Source organism: Vombatus ursinus, unplaced genomic scaffold (genome assembly GCF_900497805.2).
Source record: "Vombatus ursinus unplaced genomic scaffold, bare-nosed wombat genome assembly UNPS02000749.1, whole genome shotgun sequence".
NCBI lineage: Eukaryota > Metazoa > Chordata > Mammalia > Diprotodontia > Vombatidae > Vombatus > Vombatus ursinus.
In genome coordinates, this window is record NW_020940527.1 from 27,132,565 (window position 1) to 27,155,002 (window position 22,438).

General features: G+C 39.6%; 1 protein-coding gene across 1 annotated transcript in view; it reads right to left on the reverse strand.

Moving 5' to 3' along the window:
- DNTT (DNA nucleotidylexotransferase) overlaps positions 1 to 22,438 on the reverse strand; it is a 60,153-nt gene that overhangs the window by 2,005 nt on the left and 35,710 nt on the right. The window contains exons 3-9 of the mRNA XM_027861011.1: positions 20,834 to 20,968; positions 18,484 to 18,654; positions 16,977 to 17,048; positions 14,815 to 14,938; positions 12,423 to 12,555; positions 12,144 to 12,252; positions 5,752 to 6,015 (exon numbers count right to left, since the gene is read on the reverse strand). Coding sequence (XP_027716812.1) covers positions 5,752 to 6,015; positions 12,144 to 12,252; positions 12,423 to 12,555; positions 14,815 to 14,938; positions 16,977 to 17,048; positions 18,484 to 18,654; positions 20,834 to 20,968 — 1,008 coding nt within the window. The remainder of the gene's footprint in view (positions 1 to 5,751; positions 6,016 to 12,143; positions 12,253 to 12,422; positions 12,556 to 14,814; positions 14,939 to 16,976; positions 17,049 to 18,483; positions 18,655 to 20,833; positions 20,969 to 22,438) is intronic.

The window sequence follows — 22,438 nt, forward strand, 5'->3', positions numbered from 1 at the left end:
AAATTGTATTCTAGCTATGCCTCCCTGTTCCTGTACTTTGGAGGCATTGCAGCATCATGGATGGAGTAGTGCACTTAGAATCAAGAACACCTGGGTTCAAATCCCATCTTAGGCTCACTGTATGACCCTGGGCAAGTCATTTAACCTTTCACGAGTATGGCTGAAACCAGAATAAAATGTAGTTGGGAAGTATTTAACAAAATAAATAAAAATACAATAAAACATAGATAATGCCAATATGTGGTTTTCTAAGTCATCATGAAATGTAGGAATCTTTATCTACTGTTTAATGGCCCCCATTCCTATTTGGGTTTGACACCACTAGTGTAGATGATTCTAATTTAGATGTAGGATTTAACATTTATCCCTATTAAGTTTCATTTTGTTTGATTTGTCTCATTTTTCTAATTTGTCCAAGATTTCCCTGGATCCTGGTTCTAGCCCACAAAGTGTCAGCTGATGTCCTCTATAAATTTGTTGAGCATGTCATTTATGCCTTAACCCAAGGTGTTGATTTAAAATATTAAATAAAAATTCTTAACATTAAAAAATATATGGGAGAGGGTACACAATTTGTGTACTACAGAGTCAACATGAGTCAGCAGTGTGATGGAGCAGCTAAAAATAAAAACACAAAAAAGTGATATGATCTTAGGTTGCAGCAATAGAAACATAGTGTCCACACCCAGGGAGGTGGTAATTCCTTTGGACTTTTTGGATCATGAGAATTCTCTGTCCTGATGATATCAGTGTTTTGAGGAGGTGCTTTGAAATCAGCATGGCAGGAAACTCAGGTTCTAGCCCTAGCTTAGCCACGCCTGACACCTTGGCCTCAGTTTTGTCATCCATAAAATGACAGAGTTGACCCAGATCACCTTTAAGGCCCCTTCTAGGTCTAATACCATGAAAAAGTCCATGATAATGAAGACTTTGAGACAGCCTATATAGTGCTTTAAGATTTGTAAAGCACTTTTACATATATTAGGTCATCTGATTCTCACAATGACCTTGTAAGATTGAATGCTATGGGTATTAGTATACCCATTTTACAGATGAGGAAACTGAGGACAAGAGAGATTAGGTAAACTTCCCAGGGTCACACAGGTAGCAAGCGTCTCGGGAAGTCTTAATTCCTGGGTTCCAAGTCTCTTCAGTACAACACCCAAGGCTTGAGAAAAGGCTAATTCTTTAAATATTGTCTCCCTCATAGGCACATGGGATGATGAGGTTAGAGGTATGAGACTGGCGAAGTAGAGCCCCAAGGAATGAAATTTCTGACAATCATAGAAATGAAAATTATTTTTCAATGTGATCATCTGTAGGAAAGAAAAAAAAAAAAGAAAGAAAGAGAAAAAAAAGGCAAGGCCACGAAACAGAAAGAGAGGGGGGCAGAGAAGAGGATGTGGGATTTGAGGCAAACTTTGTTCAAAGTGAGGAAACCTCACAGAGGCCCCATACTTCGGCCCAGATGGAGAGAGGGACAAAATGAGGTGATAGCTCCCCCTGGTGGTGAGGGAGGGAGTAGATTCCATGAAGCAAGCAAAGAAGGATATGGGCTTCAGAAGTGTTCTTTCCTGAAATGCATTTAATGTGGTGATGTGTTAGACCCAGCACTATTTAAAAAAAAAATTCCCTGAAAATCCAGGATTATCATCCTGAAGGAAAGGAATTCTCCAACTCGAGGTACAGGAAAAAGGGAAATAATCCAAAATAAAACCTGTTGATTCCCAGGTTTAGAGAACGTGGCTTTGAGCCTTATCTCTGCCATTTATCACTTCTGTGACCTTGGACAATTCCCTTAACTTCTCGGGACCTCAGTTTCCATGCCTGTAAGATGAGGGGTTTCACTTAGTGTCTCTTCCTGTGCTAATTCCATGATACTATATTTAATAATAATAGCGCACATTAAATAGCATCTTAAGGTTTGCAAAGCACTTTACATATGCTATCTCATTTGATCCTTGGGATCAAATGCCCTGGAAAATAGGTACTATTATTATTATTGTCCCCATTTTACAGATGAGGAAACTGAGGCAGAAATTAAGTGGCTTGCCTAGGGGCACACAGTCAATAAGTTCCAGAGGCAGGATTTTAACTCAAGGCTTCCTGTTTCTAAGTCCAGCACCCTATTCACCGTGCCACCTAGCTGTTACCTATGTTCAGTCTAGACAAAGAGAAGTCTTAGGGGAAATGTGAGAAATGTCTTCAACTTGGAAGAGGCATTAGACTTGTTCTTGGATCATAAGGCAAAACTAGGAACAATGGGTACCACTGGGCATAAGGTGGGAAGATTTAAGCTGCCTCCAAGGGGAATGGATGGCCTTGGAAGGCAATAGGGTTAGTCTTGCCTAGAGGTCTTCAAGGGAAGATTGGATGACCAAGACTGTAGAAAAGTATCATGTTCAGGCACATGTTGGACCAGACTGCTGTTGAGGTCCTTCCTATTTGCATCTGTATTTTACACAGCTTAGCTCCCTCTTAGCTACTTTTCCCTGCTTGACCTGGCCCTGGCACATAGACATTGTGTGGACTATGAGCCACGTAAGAGCAGGGACTTGTCTTTTAACCTTCCCTGTATCCCCAGTGCTTAGCACGTACTTGGCACACAGTAGGCACACGATGACTGATTGCTGGATTGTTAACTTAAACAAATGCTTATTGACTGATTGGCTGACTGACTGGAATCTAGTTTCTTACCCCTAGAGGAAACAAAGATTTGACCTGTAGGTAGACATAGCCTAAAATAGATTGGAGGCAGCTTGGAAATGTTGTACACCTGGGCATCGAGAGATTGGCAAGCCCAGAAGAAGGTTGGTCTGGGGTGATACAAGTTCATGGACTCTTATAAGCAGAGGTAAAACAAGTGAATTACTTGTCTTGGGTGCAAGCAGAGCCGAGGGTTAAAGAACAATATTTAAAATATGCAAAAATATCTACTAGAAAATATAGAGCAGGCAGTAGTTTGTATAGGGCAACAAGGTGGTGCAAAGGATAGAGTGCCAGGGCTGGAGTCAGGGAGACATCTTCCTGAGTTCAAATCTGCCCTCAGACACTTACTAGGCAAGTTACTTAACCCTGTCTGCCTCGGTTTCCTCACCTGTAAAATGAGATGGAGAAGGAAACGGCAAACCACTCCATTATCTTTGCCAAGAAAACCCCAAATGGGGTTACAAAGAGTCAGACAAGACTGAAAATGACTGAAGAATAACAGAAACAACTAGTTTGTATCCTTACTTTGGGGGCCAACTGACTAGCTACAAATCTGATTGTGAGTCATGTAAGACTTATCAAACAGTGGAAAGAACCATTAATTTCCAAGCTGCATTGTTTAAAACTTGATCACATTTTCCCATAGAAACAACAATACTGATCCCTTCTCCTTATCCCAGCCCCTACATCCCAAAAGGAGTCCCTAATGGACTTTGAACCCAGAGACATTCTTTTTTTTTTGGTGAGGCAGCTGTGGTTAAGTGACTTGCCCAGGGTCACACAGCTAGTAAGTGTCAAGTGTCTGGTATAAGGTCAGATTTGAACTCAGGCCCTCCTGACTCCAGGGTTGGTGCTCTATCCACTGCGCTACCTAGCTGCCTGCTCAGAGACATTCTTATTGCTACTGTTGGGAGCAGGGAAAGTCTCTACTCTCTCTGCAATATGTGGTGGTTGGGGACAGATAGTTCCTTATCTGTGTCTGTGGCAGAAAATTTGTTTCTCATTCAGTGTTATAAATGGTGGTTAGGTCTGTGGTACCATTACTTCTGTAGTTCAACTACATAATAGGTTAAATCAGCCTTTAGGGGCTGCCCTGTGATTCTAGCTTCCATTTATAATTCTGTGTCTGTGGGAAAATGAGTTCCAAGTTCCACACAATTGACTTAGAAAGAAAAAGACTTCTTAAGATTTTTCCAATTGATGAGTCAGGAAGAGAAATCTGATTTTGTCTTGGTAAATCTTATATCCAAGATATATAAACAACTAACAGAAATGCATAAGACCAAAAGCCATTCTTTAATAGATAATTGCTCAAAGGATGTGAACAGTTGTCAAAAGAAGAACTGCAAACTATCAACAGTGATGTGAAAGAATGGTCTGAACCACTAGTAATGAGGGGAATGAACATGAAAACAACCTTGAGGTTTCATCTCACACCAAGCAAACTGGCAAAGGTAGCAACACATATGAATAATCAACATTAAAGGGATAGTAGAAAGATTCGTTGTTATTGCTTAGTCACGTCCACCTCTTCTTGACCCTGTGGACCATAGCACACCAATACTGTCCACAGGATTATCTTGGAAAAAATACTGAAGTATTCCTTCTCCAGTGGATTAAGGCAAACAGAGGTTAGGTGATCTGCCCAAGGTCACACAGCTAATAAGTATCTGAGGCCAAATTTGAACTCAGGTCTTCCTGACTTCCAGGCCCAGAACTCTATCCACTGAGCCACCTACCTGCCTCCTTGTAGAAAGACAGACAAAATAATAAAGCACTATTTATGAAGCTGTGGATTGGTCCAACCATTCTGGAAAGCAACTTGGAATTATGTGAAGAAAGTGTCTAAAATATCCATACTCCTTGGCTCAGATTCCATTGCTAGACATATACCTGTTAGAGGACAATGACAAAAAGAAACGTCCCCTATACAACCAAATAAGTTTAGTAGAATTTTTTTGTGGTAGCAAAGACAAGAATAGGAAGGAAGAAAACAAGTGCCTACTATGTGCCAGGTGCTATGTTAAAAACTTTACAAATATTATCTCATTTGATCTCTACAACAACCCTGGGAGGTAGGTGCTATTATTATCCTGATTTTACAAATGAGGAACTGAGGCATATGGAGGTGAAGTGACTTGCTCAGGGTCACTCAGCTAGTAAGTGTCTATGAAGGGTTTGAACTTAGGGTTTCCTGACTTCAAGTTCAGTGCCCTAGACACTAAGCCACACTAACAGTTTCCAAATCTCCATTAATGAACACTTAAAGGATATTTAGGATTATGAAAGATAACAGAATGTAATGGAAACAGCCCCAGATTAGGGTTTATGGTGGCACTTGGGGTTCTGGTCTCTGCTCTGCCACTAAGTAGCTGCATGAGTCATTTTACTTCTTTAGGTCTTGGTTTCCTTATTTGTAAAATAAGGTGTTGGACTAGAAGATGATTCTTTGATTGATGATCTTTAATCTCCCTTCAAGTCCTAATATTCTGAGTCTTATTGGAAGGACAAGGGCAAGAAAAATTAATTTGCCCAGGATTTCATACTCATAGGGGGCAGAGTCATCTAGACCCAGGTTTCTTGATCTTAGTCCAGAGTTCTTTCTATGACTAGGAACAGTAATAATTCCTTACATTTGTAGAGTGCTCTTCAGTTTTCAAAAGGTTTACACATCCATTAGCCCCTTTGATCCCTCACAGGGTGTTTCTGTGAAATATGAAGGCTAGATAGTCTTACTCCCATTTCAAAGGTGAATACATTGAGGCTCAGAGAGCTTCACTAACTTGCCCATGGTCACAGACTTAGTAAGGGGTGGAGCTGAGACTAGAACCCAGGTCTTCTGACTTCTAGTCCAAGAGGCCATCCATGTCATTACACTGTCCCTCTTGATTAAGTCTATGTGAAAACAATCCTATTCAGAAGTGTTTTCTCCCCAAATCTTCATTTCCCTGTGCCTAACTGGAAACCACCAAAATCTTGCAAAGACTAAAGATGAGTTAATGGTTCAAAAACAGCATCTCTGTAGACTCCTGAAAGACTTACCCTTGAGCCTGACCAGCCTAGCAGAGCATATGCATACCGATCGTACGGACATACCACCAGATCCACGCGAATGGCCTTCCAGTTTTTTGCTTCCAGCACATTAGACCCTGCAGGCATTTCCCATTTGCTCATGTCTCCCCTCCGATGGTATAATTTTAGAATCAAAAAGCATTTCTGAAAATGGTCTAAAGCATCAACCTTCCTGCTTGGCAGTTTTAGATCTTCAAATGTTGACTCTATGAGGTCACAGTACAAAAGTAACCCCTAAAAACAAAAAAGCAAAAGGGTTTCATTATTCTTTCCCAAGTATACAGGAAAACCATACATTTCACACTGGGCCTCTTTGGAACAAACCTAAAAGACTTAAAAAAAAATCTTTTAAATGCTATTCATTTAGCTACCATGTATCCCTCCTTCCATCCCTGGGAAAGAGGAAGGAAGTGGTCACTGCCTTTTTCCCACTTTGCAGAAGAGGAAATGAGAAAATAAAGGTACTCAACTCAAATCACAGAGATTGCATGTAAATATTGTACTAGCAGGACTGCATTGTCTGAGTTACTAGACAAGGCACTTTTTTTTCTTTTTCTTTTCCCCTCACTTAATAGTATTTTATTTTTTCCAATTACATGAAGATGGTTTTCAACATTCACTTCTACAAGATTTTGAGTTCCAATTTTTTTCTCCTTCCCTTCCCTCCCCCCTTCCCAAGACAGCATGCAATCTGATATAAGTTATACATGTACAATCATATTAAACATATTTCCACATTAGTCATATTGTGAAAGAAGAATCAGAACAAAAGGGGAAAACCATGAGAAAGAAAAAAAAACAAAAGAAAAGAGAAAATAGCATGCTTTGATCTACATTCGGACTCAATAGCTCTTTCTCTGGATATGTACAGCATTTTCCATCTTAACTCCCTTGGAATTGTCTTAGATCATTGCATTGCTGAGAAGAACTAAGTCTAACAAAGTCTGTCAACACACAATGTTGCTGCTACAGTGTACAATATTCTCCTGGTTCTATTCACTTCACCCAGCTTCAGTTCATGTAAGCCTTTCCATGTTTTTCTGAAATCTGCTCATAATTTCTTACAGAACTTCCATTATAATATTCCATTATAACCATATGCTACAAGTTATTTAGCCATTCCCCAAATGATGGGCATCCCCTTAATTTCCAGTTCTTTGCCACCACAAAAAAAGCTACTATAGATATTTTTGTACAAATAGTTCCTTTTCCCGTTTTTATGTTCTCTTTGGAATACAGACCTAGTAGTGCTACTGTTGGATCAAAGGGTATGCACAGTTTCATAGCCCTTTGGGCATAGTTCCAAATTGCTCTCCAGAATAGTTGGATCAGCTCACAACTCCACCAACAATGCACTAGTGTTACAATTTTCCCACATCTTCTCCAACATTTATCATTTTCCTGTTTTGTCATATTAGCCAGTCTGATAGATGTGATGAGGTAGCTCAGAGCTGTTTTAATTTTTACTTCTCTAAGTTATTTAGAGCATTTTTTTCATATCACTATAGATAGCTTTAATCTCTTTATCTGAAAACTGCCTGTTCATATCCTTTGACCATTTATTAATTGGGGAATGACTTGTATTCCTATAAATTTGACTCAGTTCTCTATATATTTTAGAAATGAGGCTTTTATCAGAGACACTGGCTGTAAAAATTGTTTCCCAGTTTTCTGCTCCCCTTCCAACTTTGGTTGCATTGGCTTTGTTTGTGCAAAACCTTTTTAATTTAATGTAATCACAATTATTCATTTTGCATTTGGCAATGTTCTCCATCTCTTGTTTGGTCATAAATTCTTCCCTTCTCCATAGATCTGACAGATAAACTATTCCTTGCTTTCCTAATTTGCTTATGGTATCACCCTTTATGTCTAAATCATGCACCCATTTTGTCCTTATCTTGTTATATGGTGTAAGATGTTGGTCAATGCCTAGTTTCTGCCATACTACTTTCCAGTTTTCCCAGCAGTTTTTGTCAAATAGTGAGTTCTTATCCCAGAAGCTGGAGTCTTTGGGTTTATCAAACAGTAGATTACTGTAGTTATTGGCTACAGTGCCTTGTGTACCTAACCTATTCCACTGATCCACCCTTCTATTTCTTAGCCATTACCAGATAGTTTTGATGATTGCTACTTTATTTGTTTTTAATTTTTATGGTTTTTTTAGTCTTTTTTTATTTTTAGTTTTAGATCTGGTATGGGTATGCCACCTTCCCTTGCATTTCTTTTCATTAATTCCCTCGATATTCTGGGCCTTTTGTTCTTCCAGATGAATTTTATTATTATTTTTTCTAGCTCTATAAAATAGTTTGATTGGTATGGAACTGAATAAGTAAACTAATTTAGGTAGAACTGCAATTTTTATTATATTAGCTTGGCTTACCCATGATCAACTGATATTTTTCCAGTTATTTAGATCTGACTTTATTTGTGTGAAAAGTTTTGTAATTGTGTTCATGTACTTCCTGGATTTGTCTTGGCAGATAGAGTCCCAAATATTTTATATTGCCTACAGTTATTTTAAATGGAATTTCTCTTTCTATCTCCTGCTGCTGAGCTTTATTAGTAATATATAGAAATGTCAATGATTTATGTGGGTTTATTTTATATCCTGCAACCCTGTTAAAGTTTTTAATTATTTTAAGTAGCCTTTTAGTTGATTCTGTAGGATTCTCTAAGTATACCATAATATCATCTGCAAAGAGTGATAGTTTTGTTTCTTCACTGCCTACTCTAATTCCTTCAATTTCTTTTTCTTCTCTTACTGCTAAAGCTAATATTTCTAGTACAATAGTGAATAATAGTGGTGATAATGGACATTCTTGTTTTACCCCTGGACTTATTGGAAATGCTTCTAGCTAGTCCCCATTACATATAATGCTTGCTGATGGTTTTAGATAGATACTACTTATCATTTTAAGGAAAACTCCATTTATTCCTATGCTCTCTAGTGTTTTTAATAGGAATGGGTGCTGTATTTTGTCAAAAAGCTTTTTCTGCATCTGTTTTTCTTTTTCTTGAAAATAAAAAAGATTGAAAATCATAGAATTCCAGACTTGAAAGGGACATTGGAGGTCAACTAGTCCAATCCACTAGCTGATTCAGAATAATAGCTTACATTTTTAAAGGCTTTATAATTTCTAAAGGGCTTTAGCAGTCAATAAACCAATGAGTATTTATTAAGAGCCTACTATGTGCTAGTTAGTGTGGTAGGTGCTGAAGAAACCAAGACACAAAAAAGAGAAACAATCCCTCTTCTCAAGGGATTATTCTACTAGGGGAAACAATCTGCACATATGTATCTATTCAGAATAAGAGGTGCAAAATATAAATAATAAAGTGTAGTTTATCAATAAGTGAGTTAACTATAAGTTAATTAGGAAAGAAGGGAATTAGCAATTGGGAGAAAGACTAGATCAGAAAAACTTGAATGTAGAAGTTGGTGCTCAAGCTGCATCTTGAAGGGACCAAGGGATTCTATGAGATGGAGGTAAGGAAAGAGTGCCTTCTGGGCATCAGGGATGGCCAAGGGTGTAAGCATGGATGGGGATGAGAGATGGAGTATCATATGGGAAGAACACAGAGAAAGTTGGTTTGCCTGAAATATATAATGCAGGAAAGGGAAGAATGGATAATGGAAGCTGGAAAGATAGATTGGAAAGAGCTAAGAAGCTAGAGTAACATGAATCAATACATCCTCTTTCTCTCAATTACTCTTTCAAATAGATCTAGAACATACAACAGGTAGAATCCTGATAGGGAAATCCAAGAAAAAGTTACATTGAGTCAGTTTTCCAGCATAGGTGGGCATAAGGAGACAGGCAGGTCTGTGGACACTGGGGATTAAGTCTAGCAAGGAGCAGTTGGATGGAGCTCTCCAGCACCCAGAAGCTGTACATTTGGGCAAGCAGAAGTCCCAGATACTGAAGTACATATATGAGATACAGGGATCCCTATACTGGGGCATCACTATGGAAGTAGGTGCCATCTAGTACCTTTGTCACCCACTACCCAGTTCCAGATCATAGATCCAGGGCAGGGAGGGGACCTGCAAAGCCAGATGTGGTATTAGGTCTAAGGAGTGGTTGCAGGTCATAGGTTTTGTACCTAGAGAAGAGCAAGTTCCAAAGCATGCAGCAGAGATGTGGATCAGACCTAAAGAGCAGAGAGGGGTCTCAGTTCTAGCCTCTAGCCTAGTCTGAAGCCTACTAGAGCAATAACAAGGGCAGGAATCCTAGACCAAAGGGAGCCTACAGTTTTGTCATTCTGAAAAAGCCAATCTTCTCAGTTAATGAATAGAGGCAGAGCGCAATAGCAGTCTGCCCCTTCTCAGACCCCAAACCAGGTCGGAAGCATGCAAGACTCAGACCAGGACAGCAGCAACCACACTTTGCTCTGAATCAGACCACTTTGGGGGCCCTGGAAGTTTGCAAGTCCCCAACCTGAGCTGTCCCAACGTTCTGGTGAAATATAATACTCAATACCCCCAAGAAAACAGCAACAAGACCAGCCCAGACCTTTTCTCCAAACATGCTTAGACCATGGTCCTAACATTGAGTCTAAAGTCAGGAAACAGATTGGAAGAATGAGCAAACAAAAACGAATCCCACCAAAAAGCTATTATGATGATGAGGAAGCTTAAGACACAAACTCAGAAGAAGAGAATAACTCTAAAACATCTCCAAGCAAAGCCCTGAAGTAAAACCCAGCTTGTGGTTCCTGCTGTCCTGGTCTGAGTCCTGCAAGCTCCCGACCTGGTTTGGGTTCTGAGAAGGGGCAGACTGCTATTGCACTCTGCCTCTATTCAGTAACTGAGAAGATCTGCTTATTCAGCCTGGATTCCTGGAAGAGATAAAGCAGGAGTTAGAAACAGTTTTTTGTAAATGAAGCAAGAGTGCTAGAAGGAAAAAAAATCAGAAAATAAACAAGAGCTATGGAAGAAAATTGGAAAGCGAATTAGCAGTTTGGCCCAAGAGGTACAAAACTTCACTCAAGCAACACACTCCCTGAAAATTAGGATGGGCAAAATAGAAGCCGATGACTCCATGGAACAATAAGAAATATTAAAAACAAAGTTAAAATACAGGGGAAAATGGAAGAAAATGTAAGACATAGCATAGCAAAAACAACTGACTTGGAAAATAGGTTGAAGAGAAAAATCCAAAGTCCTAGGTAGTAGAAAGGAAGATTTGGACTAGAATTTAAAGTTATCCATAAATAATCCACAATATGAGTTAGTCATCTGTGGATAATTGAGTATTGACTATGAATGTAAATCAATTTTAAAATTTTTTCCCAAAGTCATCAAAAGAGGACAAACTGCCAAAGGGAATAGCATTTATCTACTGCTTTTTCCTCCTCTATGTAAGCAGAGAACACAGTCCATGACAACACAGAAAGGAAAAGAAAATAAGACACATATAAACTTCTCTTCTATGAAAAGAAGCCTAGGGGTAAGTGATGATGCATGCCTATAGACCATGCTGCTGGAGAAGGGGAAGCTGGGATTCCTTGAGCTCAAGAGTTCTGAGCTGCAGGAAAGCTGAAGCCAACTGGGTATCTACACTAATTTCCACACCAAGATGGTGAGTTTGCAAGAGCTGGGGGCTGCCAGGCTGCCTAAGACCTGCCTAAGTGGCGGATTAAAATGGAGCAGATTAAAGCTTCTGTGCCAATCAGTATTGGGATGGGTCCTTGACTGGCTGCAGCATATCTAGCAATGGTGAGATAGTCGAGGAAATAAGCTGGGGTTATATAATCAAAGAAGCCAGCTGGAAAATGAAAGGAAGTGGAGGTCCTGCTGAGACTGAGGATGATGGGTTTCAGAGAGGCGGGGCTCATACTGCAGCATAGAAGAGGAGGAGGATGGAAGTAAAGGTTTGAACTCTTCTTGATCTAACCATTCCTGAGGTGTTTTCTCTATTTTTGTTTCACTTCTTGTGAATATTCAGAGTAGCAAAAATATATTCATGGTCATAAAGCAACTTATAGGGCAGCGAATAACACCTTTGGGAGCATAGCATTTGGGAAGATCTAAGCCATTGTCCTCTGCCATCAATGTAATTAGTTAAGAATGACCGAAACAAACGTGATACGAGAGATGAAGTGGATATTTCTGGGGCCAAATTCAATGGGGCTAATATAATGTTCAAATAACTAAGCATTTCTTAGGTAGCCTGAATTTTTTAAAGAAAGTCTTTATTTTATCTTTTTTCTTAACCACATGTAAAAACAACTATTAACATTCATTTTTTATAAGTTTTTGTTCCAAATTCCCTCCTTCCTTGAGAAGGTAAGCTCTTTTATATAGATTTTATGTATGCAGTTATGAAAAACATATTTCTGTATTTAGCTTAATGTTTTACCTGTTTTTCCCATAAGTTGGTAACTCTCTGTAAAAGCTGGTCTTCTTGTTCTTTTTCTGCTCCTGGGCTAGTTATCAGAAAATCTACATCATGCCCAAACTCCTTTCTCCTAAGAAAGTAATGAAAAACACAGTGAGAAGTATTCATTCCCATGGGATGCCATAGGATTGTCAAGCAGCATCAATGGTCTAACATTTTTAATTTGGCATAAGGTCTTTGGGATGGGGCGGATCTAAGGTAACAGTTAGTGAAAGATTAAACTAAACTGTGCTTCTTTACCTTCGGAACCCTCCTGTCGTGGTGACTAAAGCATCAGGCAAAAAAGTCCAGACAGCTTCTTTAACTAGTAAGCTCACTGCATCTGCTTCTGCCTTGGACACACAGGCAATGATGTCATCATAATAACGGAACCCTGAAAAACAGTTTGACACATCCACTGGAAAAAAAAAAAGCTGCAGACAGTGTGTGAAATATCCCAATCTAGGCTGGAAGTGGATCATGCATTCCTGTAACTCTCCTGGATGACACAAACAATAATGAGAGTGATCATTTCTAGTCAATCAGATATTACCCGCTTCGTGTTTAAAAACAAGTTTAAACCATTTACTGACCAGCTGTTGTTTGCTTGTACATTGACTTTCCTGCTGCTCCAAGACTGTCCCATTAATATTCTTGCAACTTATGATGCAACTTTGACTTGGATGGAAGGGATTTTTTTAAAGTTCCTATTCAAGTTGTATGGTTGTGAGACATAAAACCTCCTCAGTCTCTGAAGAATTGAAGATTGATATCACATAGAGGGCAGAATTACAGAATTTGGGAACTGGACGGGAACTCAGCAGCCGGCTAGCACCAGACACACACAAAAGGAATGCCCATTATAACTAACAGTGGAGACAATGGGCAGGAGCAAAGTGGCTATGAGCAGGCTGCAACATACAAACAAACAACCAAAAAGAGGAACTTCAAAGAACAGAAGTAAAAGATGTTATAGGGCAATAGATGATGGGCTGGTCACATGGCAAGGGTTAGGGATGGTGAACAGCCAGCCACAGGTACTACTGGTATCATCACAATGTCAGGAGCAAGTTGGGTGCATCCCCAGGAGTGAGCTTACGAGAGGATGTAGCAGAAATGAACGAGTGGTGATTTCCATCACTGGAGAGAACTCCTGAATTGATGTGATCAGTCAGTCAATAAACCTTTATTAAGCACCATTGTGCTAAGCACAGGGAGATGCAAAGAAAGGCAGGAGACAACCCTTGCCCTCAAGGAGCTCTGTGATCCAATCCAATGGATCAGAGATCCACTTGGGGATGTTTGTAGACTAGGGATGATATTTGGGTTTTGGAGATATGATGCTTTTCTTAGATTTTTTTGGTTATTTTTAATCATATCTTTATGTACATGTTGAAAAATGGCTTTTAAAAAGATTCTATAGCCTGGTGGCAGCCAAACTATAGAGGGCCTTAAAATAGAAAAGAATTTGTATTTTCTCCTCTACACCTTATTGGTAATGAGGACCTATTCCAGGTCTTTGGGTGGGGAAGTGATGTGATCACAGTCATGTTTCTGTCTGGTGGAGTGCAGGCTGGTTTCATAGAGAACAAAATGTCAAAAGGACAGGGAAACCTTTATTTATTTAAAATTATCACTTTATTTTTAACGTTTTTTTTATTTGAGTTCCAAATTCTCTCTCTCTCTCTCACCCCTCCCCTACCCATTGAGAAGGCAAGCAACATGATACCAATTCTACATATAAGATCATGCAAAGTATATTTCCATAGGCACGGAAACTATTGAAGGTATGAATTGCTAAAGGACTGGTTCTAGGTAGCAGCAGTGGGGACGAAAAGGAAGAGAGAGATGCAAGTGATTATGAAAGAGAGAGTGTTGATTAACTATGGGGAACCAGAGAAAAGGAAGAACCAGAGACAACTTCAAGATTTCCAGTCGACTTGGCTGGGAGAATTGTGGTTCTGATAGCAAAATTATGAAGTCAGAAAGTGAAGCTGGTTGTGTGGAGAATTTTGTATGCATTGAGGTTGAGGCAACCACAGGGCTTTGGACATCTGAAAACATAGAACTGAAACTTGAGAATAGGGTTCGTGTTAGAGACAGAGAATGGGGCCATTATGTTGGCATCTTTCCCTCAATGCCTATCATATTAGACTACTGAGAGGTACCATGGTATAGGAAATTAGAGTGCATGGTATAGGAAATTAGACCTGGGTTTGGATTCCACCTCCAATGCTTATTAGCTGTGTAATTTTGGGCAGGTTATTTCACCTCTCTGAGACTCATTTGTCTCATTTCTAAAAATGAAAATGTTGGACTAATTGGCTAACTAATCTATGCTCCTATGGTCCCATTTACCTCCATCCAACCTTTCTGTAATTGACTTCCTTTGACTGCTCAAAGAGGATGCTTGAATTCAGCTGTCATTCCAGGCTGGTCCCAAGGGCACATCAGTAGCTTACCTTGGGGTACAGCCTGCTTACCTTCCTACCCTAGTCCTAGGTAGCCATCAAAAAGGGGGAAGGAAAGACCATCAGATCTACAGACAGCTCACATGCTGCTCTCTGAGACATTCTATCTCCCCTTCTTCCTCTCACCTCCAGCAACAGCCTCAACATATTAGAGCGACAGCCCCTTACACAGACTCATTTACCTGCTTCCTGCATTTTGGTAAATCTCAGGCTTTTGTCAGATCGGATTTCCCTTAGTGTCCGGAAGCCCATTCGGTACCATTTCTCCGACGTCTTTATGCCCACTCCAAACACGGATGTAAACAGCTAAAGCAAACAGGAAGGCATGAGTCACAAGGAACTGTACAGAGTTATAGAGATAATAAAATAACATTTTCAAGCACTCAAAGCCTGACTTAGAGTCAGAGGATCTGGGTTCAAATGTTGGCTCTGCCATTTTACCACCCGTGTGGCCTTAGACAAGTCACTTCATTTCCCTAGGCTTCAGTTTCCTCATCTGTAAAATGAAGGGGTTGGAACGGATAGGGAGGCAGGCAAGAGGCATTTATTAACCTTTTACTATGCGCTAGACATTGTGCTAAAAGCTGGGGATTTCAATATAAGCAAAAAGTAAGACAGTCCTGCTCTCAAGGAGCTTACATTCTAATGGGGGGAAGGCAGCACATAAAGAGAGAGCTGAGAAGCAAGACCAGGGAATGGAAGCAAAGTCTGGAGATTCAGAAGCAGAAGTAGGAGTGGAATGAAGGTTGGCCTGCCTGGGCTCCTTCTCAAAATGGGAGCCTTAGAAGGAACTCACCAATGGGAAAATGGGACCCAATGATGGAGGAATGTTCCAGGGAGAGAAGGCAGCTCAAGTGAAGAATCAGAAGGAGAGGGAGGAAGAGAATGAAGATTGGTCAGCTACATTCCCAAGATGGAGGCCTCGGAGGTCCCTTACTGCTCTAAAATCTATGCTACAGTGATCTGATGCCTTCTGCCCAGGATTTGTCTAAATATATCTCCCTCATTAGAACATAAATTTCTTTCAATGATTATTTTATTTATTGGGTTTTTTTTATCACGTTTGCCTAGCACATTTTGTTGTTAGTCATTTTTAAGTCATGTCTGACAACATTTAGGGTTTTCTCGGAAGAGATATGAGAGTGGTTTGCCATTTCCTTCTCCAGCTTTCTTTCTCCTTTCTCCACCTTCCTTTCTCTGCCTCCACTTTCCTTTCTCTCCCTTCTACAGACAACAAACTAAGACAAACAGGATTAAATGACTTGCTCAGGGTCATACAGGGAGCAAGTGTTTGAGGCTGGATTTGAACTCAGGTCCTCCTGACTCCACACTGGCACTCTATCCACTGTGCCACCCAGCTGCCTTAGTTGTATTTCGAAGTAATTTCTAAGCCTGGGGTCTGTGAACTTGTTTTAAAAAATAAATATTTTGATACCTGTATTTCAGCATAATTGTTTTCATCGTTACCCTATGTATTTTATATAGCTAGGTAACACAATGGATACAACACTGAACCCAGAGTCAGGAAGACCTGAGTTCAAATACAACCTCAGACACTTACCAACTGTGTGACCCTGGGCAAGTCACTTAACCTCTGTTTGCCTCAGTTCCCTCATCTATAAAATGGGGATAATATTAGTACCTACCTCCCAGGGTTGTTGTGAGGATCAAATGAAATAATAATTATACAGAGCTTTGCACAGTGCCTGATACATAGTAAGTACTTTATAAATGTTAGTTGTTATTGTTGCTATTTCAACATAATTGGATTTCTTTGTAATCCTATTTTTATGCAGCTAGGACATAATGAACTTGGAGTCAGGAAGATCTGAGTTCAAATACAACTTTAGATACTTACTAGCTGTATGACCCTGGCCAAGTCACTTAACCTCTGTTTGTCTCAGTTTCCTTATCTGTAAAATGGAGATACTAATAGCACTTACCTGTCAGAGTTGATAGAAGGATAAAATAAGATAATATTTGTAAAGCTTTTTTCAGACCTTAAAGTACTATATAAATGTTAGCTATTATAAAAACATTTTATAGAGAATGGGTTTATAGGTATCACCAGACTGAGAAAAGGGTCTATTTAACACAGGAAAAAGTTAAGAACCCCTGATCTAGTGTAAATCAGTTATTTTAAAATAAGTAAAACTGTGATCTAGACAGGTGAAGTGAGTTGTCTGAGGCTACAGGGCTGGTTTGTGGTAGAGCAAGCCATGACCCTGAGCCTGCAAAGGGTAAGTGAGTGGAAGCCAGATCTTCTGTGTCCTCACCATTCATATCATATCATGCCATTTCTAAACTCTTAAGCAGTTGCAGGATGATTAAAGTGAAAACTTACTTTGAAAGACTGGTAGCGCTCATCATTTAGCACAGCTTGAACTTCCAAACTTTCTCCCTCTTCAATAATTGCCTACATGGGACAATTAAAATGTTTTGTCAGAACTCACTTAGTTACACAACTAACAATCTAGGGAGCCTCTGGTTTGAAGACTCGGAAATTCTAATGTAACGATTGTGCTTCATACTTGAAGAATCTGCAATTACATACTCACCTCCACCACACACATACTCACAATTTGAAATTGAGGAAACAGATATTGCCAAGGATTTTTCATGGGTATCTGGGAAATCCTCATAAGATTTTCTCCATTCCCTCCTTATCCCCAAGGGATATGAACATAGTCCTTTTTAAAATTTTTAAAATTCTGAACTTAACAAATTCCAAATATAGTAGTACAGAAAAAGAGGATTATACATGAAAATGGGACTTCCCATTATCCAAGCTGCTTTTCTGTTAAAGCCTGGGGACATAAACTCCAAACTTCCATTTAAGGAGAGTTCAGCCCAAACATCTCACCTCTCACCTGGCTTCAGTAGCTTGGGACTCCTCTGACTGACTTCTCTACTATGCCCCCTTCTCCTTCCCTCCCTCTCTCCACTGGGTACCTCTCTCCCTCTCCCCATCCCCCAACTTTTCAGCCTCTTTTGTGTATTGTATTCCTCTATTAGATTATAAGTTCCTTGAGGTCAAGGACTGTCTTTTTTCATATTTGTATCCCTACCATTTAACATAGTGCTTGGCACATAGTAGGTGTTTAATAAATATTTATAATATTGATTTAATATCAATGAGTTATTTAATATTTCATTTATTTTAATATTAATTTAGTAATTTAATATTATTTAAGGTTTAATGTGTTGATAAAAAGTATTGACTGACCGGCTGATTGACTTGTGTGATGAGGACCAGGTATTACTAATAACTTTTTGTCATGCATCTATTTCAATGACAAAAATTGTTGCTCCCCGTACATATATTTATAGAATGATGGGTTCTGAACTACTAATTACAGCCCAGGAAAAGGCCCTAGGAGTCAATGTGAGCTACTTATCTACTTCAGAATGGACAAATTTCCTGAGAATTCATTATCACCGTTTCAGAACTGTAAGAAACCTGACATCAGCTAGGCTTATAGTTCTGGGGGCAGAAGGGACATTAAAGGCCCCTGAGTTCAACCTCTTCATTTTATTGATGAAGAAAAAAGAAAAAGGGATTTGCTGAAGCCACTCAGCTAGTCAGTGGCAGATGGAAGACAAGACCCCAGAATCTCCTGTTCTTTTCCTATAACACATCACCGCTTCTCCTTTTCTTTCCCAGGATGTTGGCCCCTCACCAATTCATCCTGGCCATGTAAACAGAATCTTAATATTTTCCCATCTATGCATATGCATGCACACACATACATGCATGCACACACATGTGCACATACAACACACTTACATGATAGACAAATAGACTAAATGTATACATGAAACACCATGAATAAAAGCCATCTCTGTGTTACCTCCATGATACCTTTAACTTCATCCCCAATCCACGGCAGTCCTTCTGTGTCTTTCATGCTTACAATAGCAAATGGAAGACATTTCAGCACAGAGGTTGCTCTCAGAAACGTCAGGCAAAGGACAGGATTTTCTCTAAACTCGTAGTTTTTTGCCAGTATCTCAAATGCATCCTAAAAAGTAAATCCAGATTTGCAAATGCTGAAGCAATTCAAGTGACAAAGAAAGTCAACGTTCAAGAGCTAAAAATAATAGTTAACATTTATGTCAAGCTTTTGGTTTGCAAGTGCTTTACATTGTTTGTATTATTCGATCTATACAATAATCCTGTGAGGTAGGTACAATTATTATTCCCATTTTACAGATGGGGAAACTAAGGTCGATAATAATACTAGCCAGCATTTATAGACTGCTTTAAGATTTGCAAAGCACTTTATATATGTTCTCTTATCTTTTCCTCATAATCCTGTGGAGTAGATGCTATTACTATAGCCATTTAGAGATGAGGAAACTGAGATTGATAATAGTAGTAGCAGTAGTAGTAGTAGTAGTAGTAGTAGTAGCAGTAGCAGTAGTAGTAGTAATAGTAGTAGTAGTAGTAGTAGCAGTAGCAGTAGTAGTAGCAGCAGTAGTAGTAGTAGTAATAGTAGTAGCAGTAGCAGTAGTAGTAGTAGTAATAGTAGTAGTAGTAGTAGCAGTAGCAGTAGTAATAGTAGTAGCAGTAGCAGTAGTAGTAGTAGTAGTAGTAGTAGTAGTAGCAGTAGTAGTAGTAGTAATAGTAGTAGTAGTAGCAGCAGCAGCAGCAGCACCAACAGTAGTGAAGGAGGAGGAGGAAGACAAATAATTAGTGGATAGAGCTCTGGGCTTGAAGTCAGGAAGACCTGAGTTCAATTCTGGTCTCCGACACTTATTGACTGTGTAACCCTGGGTAAGTCACCTAATCTCTGTTTGCCTCTGTTTTCTCACCTGTAAAATAGGGTCAATAGTAGCACCTACCTTTCAGGTAGGCTGTTGTGAGAATCAAATGAGATAATCTTTATAAAGCACTTAGCACAGTGCTTGGTACATAATAGGCCCCATATGAATGCTTATTCCCTTCTCTTGCCTAATAATAATAAACAATAACATTTATATAGCACCTTAAGGTTCACAAAGCGCTACAAGCATGTTATTTCATATTTATCACCCCTATTTTACAGGTGGGGAAACTGAAGCTGAGAGAGATTGAGTTAATTACTTAGGGCCTCATAGCTAGCATCTGAGGTAGGATTTGAATTTAGATCTTCCTGAATCCATGTTCAACATTCTATCCAATGAGCCACCTCGTGGCCTCAAAGGCCAGCGCTCAGTTTTCTACACCAGAGGCAATACCTCCGTTTGAAAAGGAGACTCCAGATACTGGTCAACTGATGCTTCACAATGACTCATCCAATTTCTTAGAGTAGAAAGTTAGGATAGGTGAATACCCCAAATCTGATGTAAGGAGGTTAATTTACTAAGGAAGTGAACAAATGCATGTTAGTATACAATTGTAATTACAGAGTGACTATGATATGCCATTATTGATAGGCTGGGATAGGAATACCTGAATTAAGACCTGTCTCAGATATTTACTTGTATGACCCTGTGCAAATCACTTAACCTGTATGCCCCAGTTTCCTCATCTGCAAAAGGAGGATAATAATAGCCCCTACTTCCCATGGCTGTTGTGAGGACAAAAGTGCTTTGCAAACCTTAAAGCCCTATATAAATGCTAGCTGTTACTATTATCAAGTCTATTAGCTTGGGGAACTTCCTAAGTGGGAACTTGGTTCACCAGTGCAAGGTTGCAACCTATTTATAACTTAGTAGATAAGTCTTAGAGTCGCTTGAAGTATATAGAGGATAAAGAACTTGTCTGAAGTCATGTGACTAGTAAGGGTCAAAGTCAAGATCTGAACCCAAGTCTTCCCAATTCCAAGTCCTAGTTTAGTTAGTCAGTAAGTCAGTCAACAAGCATTTATTGAGGGCTTACTATGTGCCAAAAACTGTGCCGAGTGGTACTCATTCCCACATTTACATTAACTTTATAAAGCATTAGTCACAGAAAGTAATAGATATTTCTTAATTATCTGATCAGTGCTGTGGATAGTTACCGAGGGGATTATCCAAAAACTGGCTTTACAGTCTTTATTATTTGAGGAAAGGGAAACTTTCCAGAAGTAGGACCAATGAGAATATAGTACGTGGATGGGAGGGACACTCCAGATGCCCTAGAAAATCTATAATCTGGCCAATTTGCTTGTGGATAAATGGAAATTGACTGTAATGTGCTCATTTTCTATAGATATTGCTTTATATTAACTACTTTACCGTAAACCTTTGGTTATGGTTGTTTAAGGTTGTCCGTCTTTGGCAAGCATATTGGGAGATGGCTTTCATTGCAGGTGGTAGAATCTTCAAGGTGCCTGCGTGTGGGTCTGGATTAATTGAACCAACCCCGCTCTCCTAGGCAAGAAAGCAGAAAGTGAGTCTCAAGTTTTTGGTTCTAGAACCCATAGTAATTTCAACAGAACACATTCAATCAAAATGATACTAAGTTTGTAGGTATTCAGAAGAAATACTCTTTAATTTGTTATTTTAGATTTAATGTAAGTTTATTTTAAATCATAGGATCTTAGAGCCAGTGGGACCTTAGTGGTCATCTAATCTAACTCCCTGTTACCCCAGGCCAGGAGGCAGAACAATAGACCTGTGGTAGCAAGAAGGCAGAAGCTGCTGCCTTAATGAACATATTCATTTTTCTTCCACCCTGAGGCTGTTTGGAAGTAATAGATAAAAACAAGAAGCCCTATAACGTCTGGGCTAATGACACAGCAGTATATACAAGGTGGGGGAAGGTGAAAGAGAGAAGACAGAAAAGAGAAGGTGGGGAGGGAGAAGGGAGAGAGCACCAGGGGAGATTTCCTAATAGAGCATGAAGCTCTAGGGCCTTGGTGTGTTGGATGTGGAGACCTAGGTACCAATCCCACCACAGACACTAGCTGTGTGGCCCTGAACAAGTCACTTAATTTCTCTGAGCCTAGGTTTCCTGAGGGAGTTGGACTCAATGACCTTTAAGGTTCCTTTCAGCCCTAAATCTGACACTGTAACATCCATTCTGGGATATTCCCAACTTGCACTCACATGCTTGAGATGGGTTTTGCAGAGAATGGCTTTTACCTCAAGTTTGAGATGTCCACTCCATAGCCCATGAGCCCTCAATGGTGTGCTTCCTATTAATAGTCAACCGGTAAACACAAACAGCTCTTAGGAGAGGCATTTACTAAAATAGTATAGACAAATAGCTGCCATAGAGCATTTTCCCTGAAAAACCCGGGGTGTACTCTCCAACAAATATGTATATACATATATATGTAATATCTATCAGAAGAGTGGGTAAAAACTTCCAGAACAATGGTAGAGAGTCATACATGTAGAAAACATATAAGGCCGAGGCAACTTATAACAGCTATGCGATACAGTCTTGACATCCTTTCTCTCCTAGTAGAGTCCTCAGGAAATTCAACTTTCATTTACCAGGGCTATTTTCCCCCTACTTCCTTTGCTCTCTCCCTTTTCTGCTGCCACATGTCACCTTACTGGAAGCTTCTTCTAACCTTGAGTGACTGCTTCTCTATATATCCATGTGTCTTCCTCAATTGTTCCTAGAACTCTCTTGAATAGATTCCCCAACTGGATTCAGTTTCTCCTTCTAAGTAGTTAGTTCCATTGCTAAGGACTATGATAAATAAGGATGGAAAAGAGAGAAAATCTCCTTCCCCACCCCTTTCACCACTACCCCATCACCAAGAAATGAAGAGGTGGGCTCTTCCTCAACTGCTGACTCTCTCTCCAACTTCCCAGACTTCTAAACTCACTGATAGTTTCCAGGGCTTGGATATTTAAAGCCCTACAAAGAGACAGTATATTTTTCAA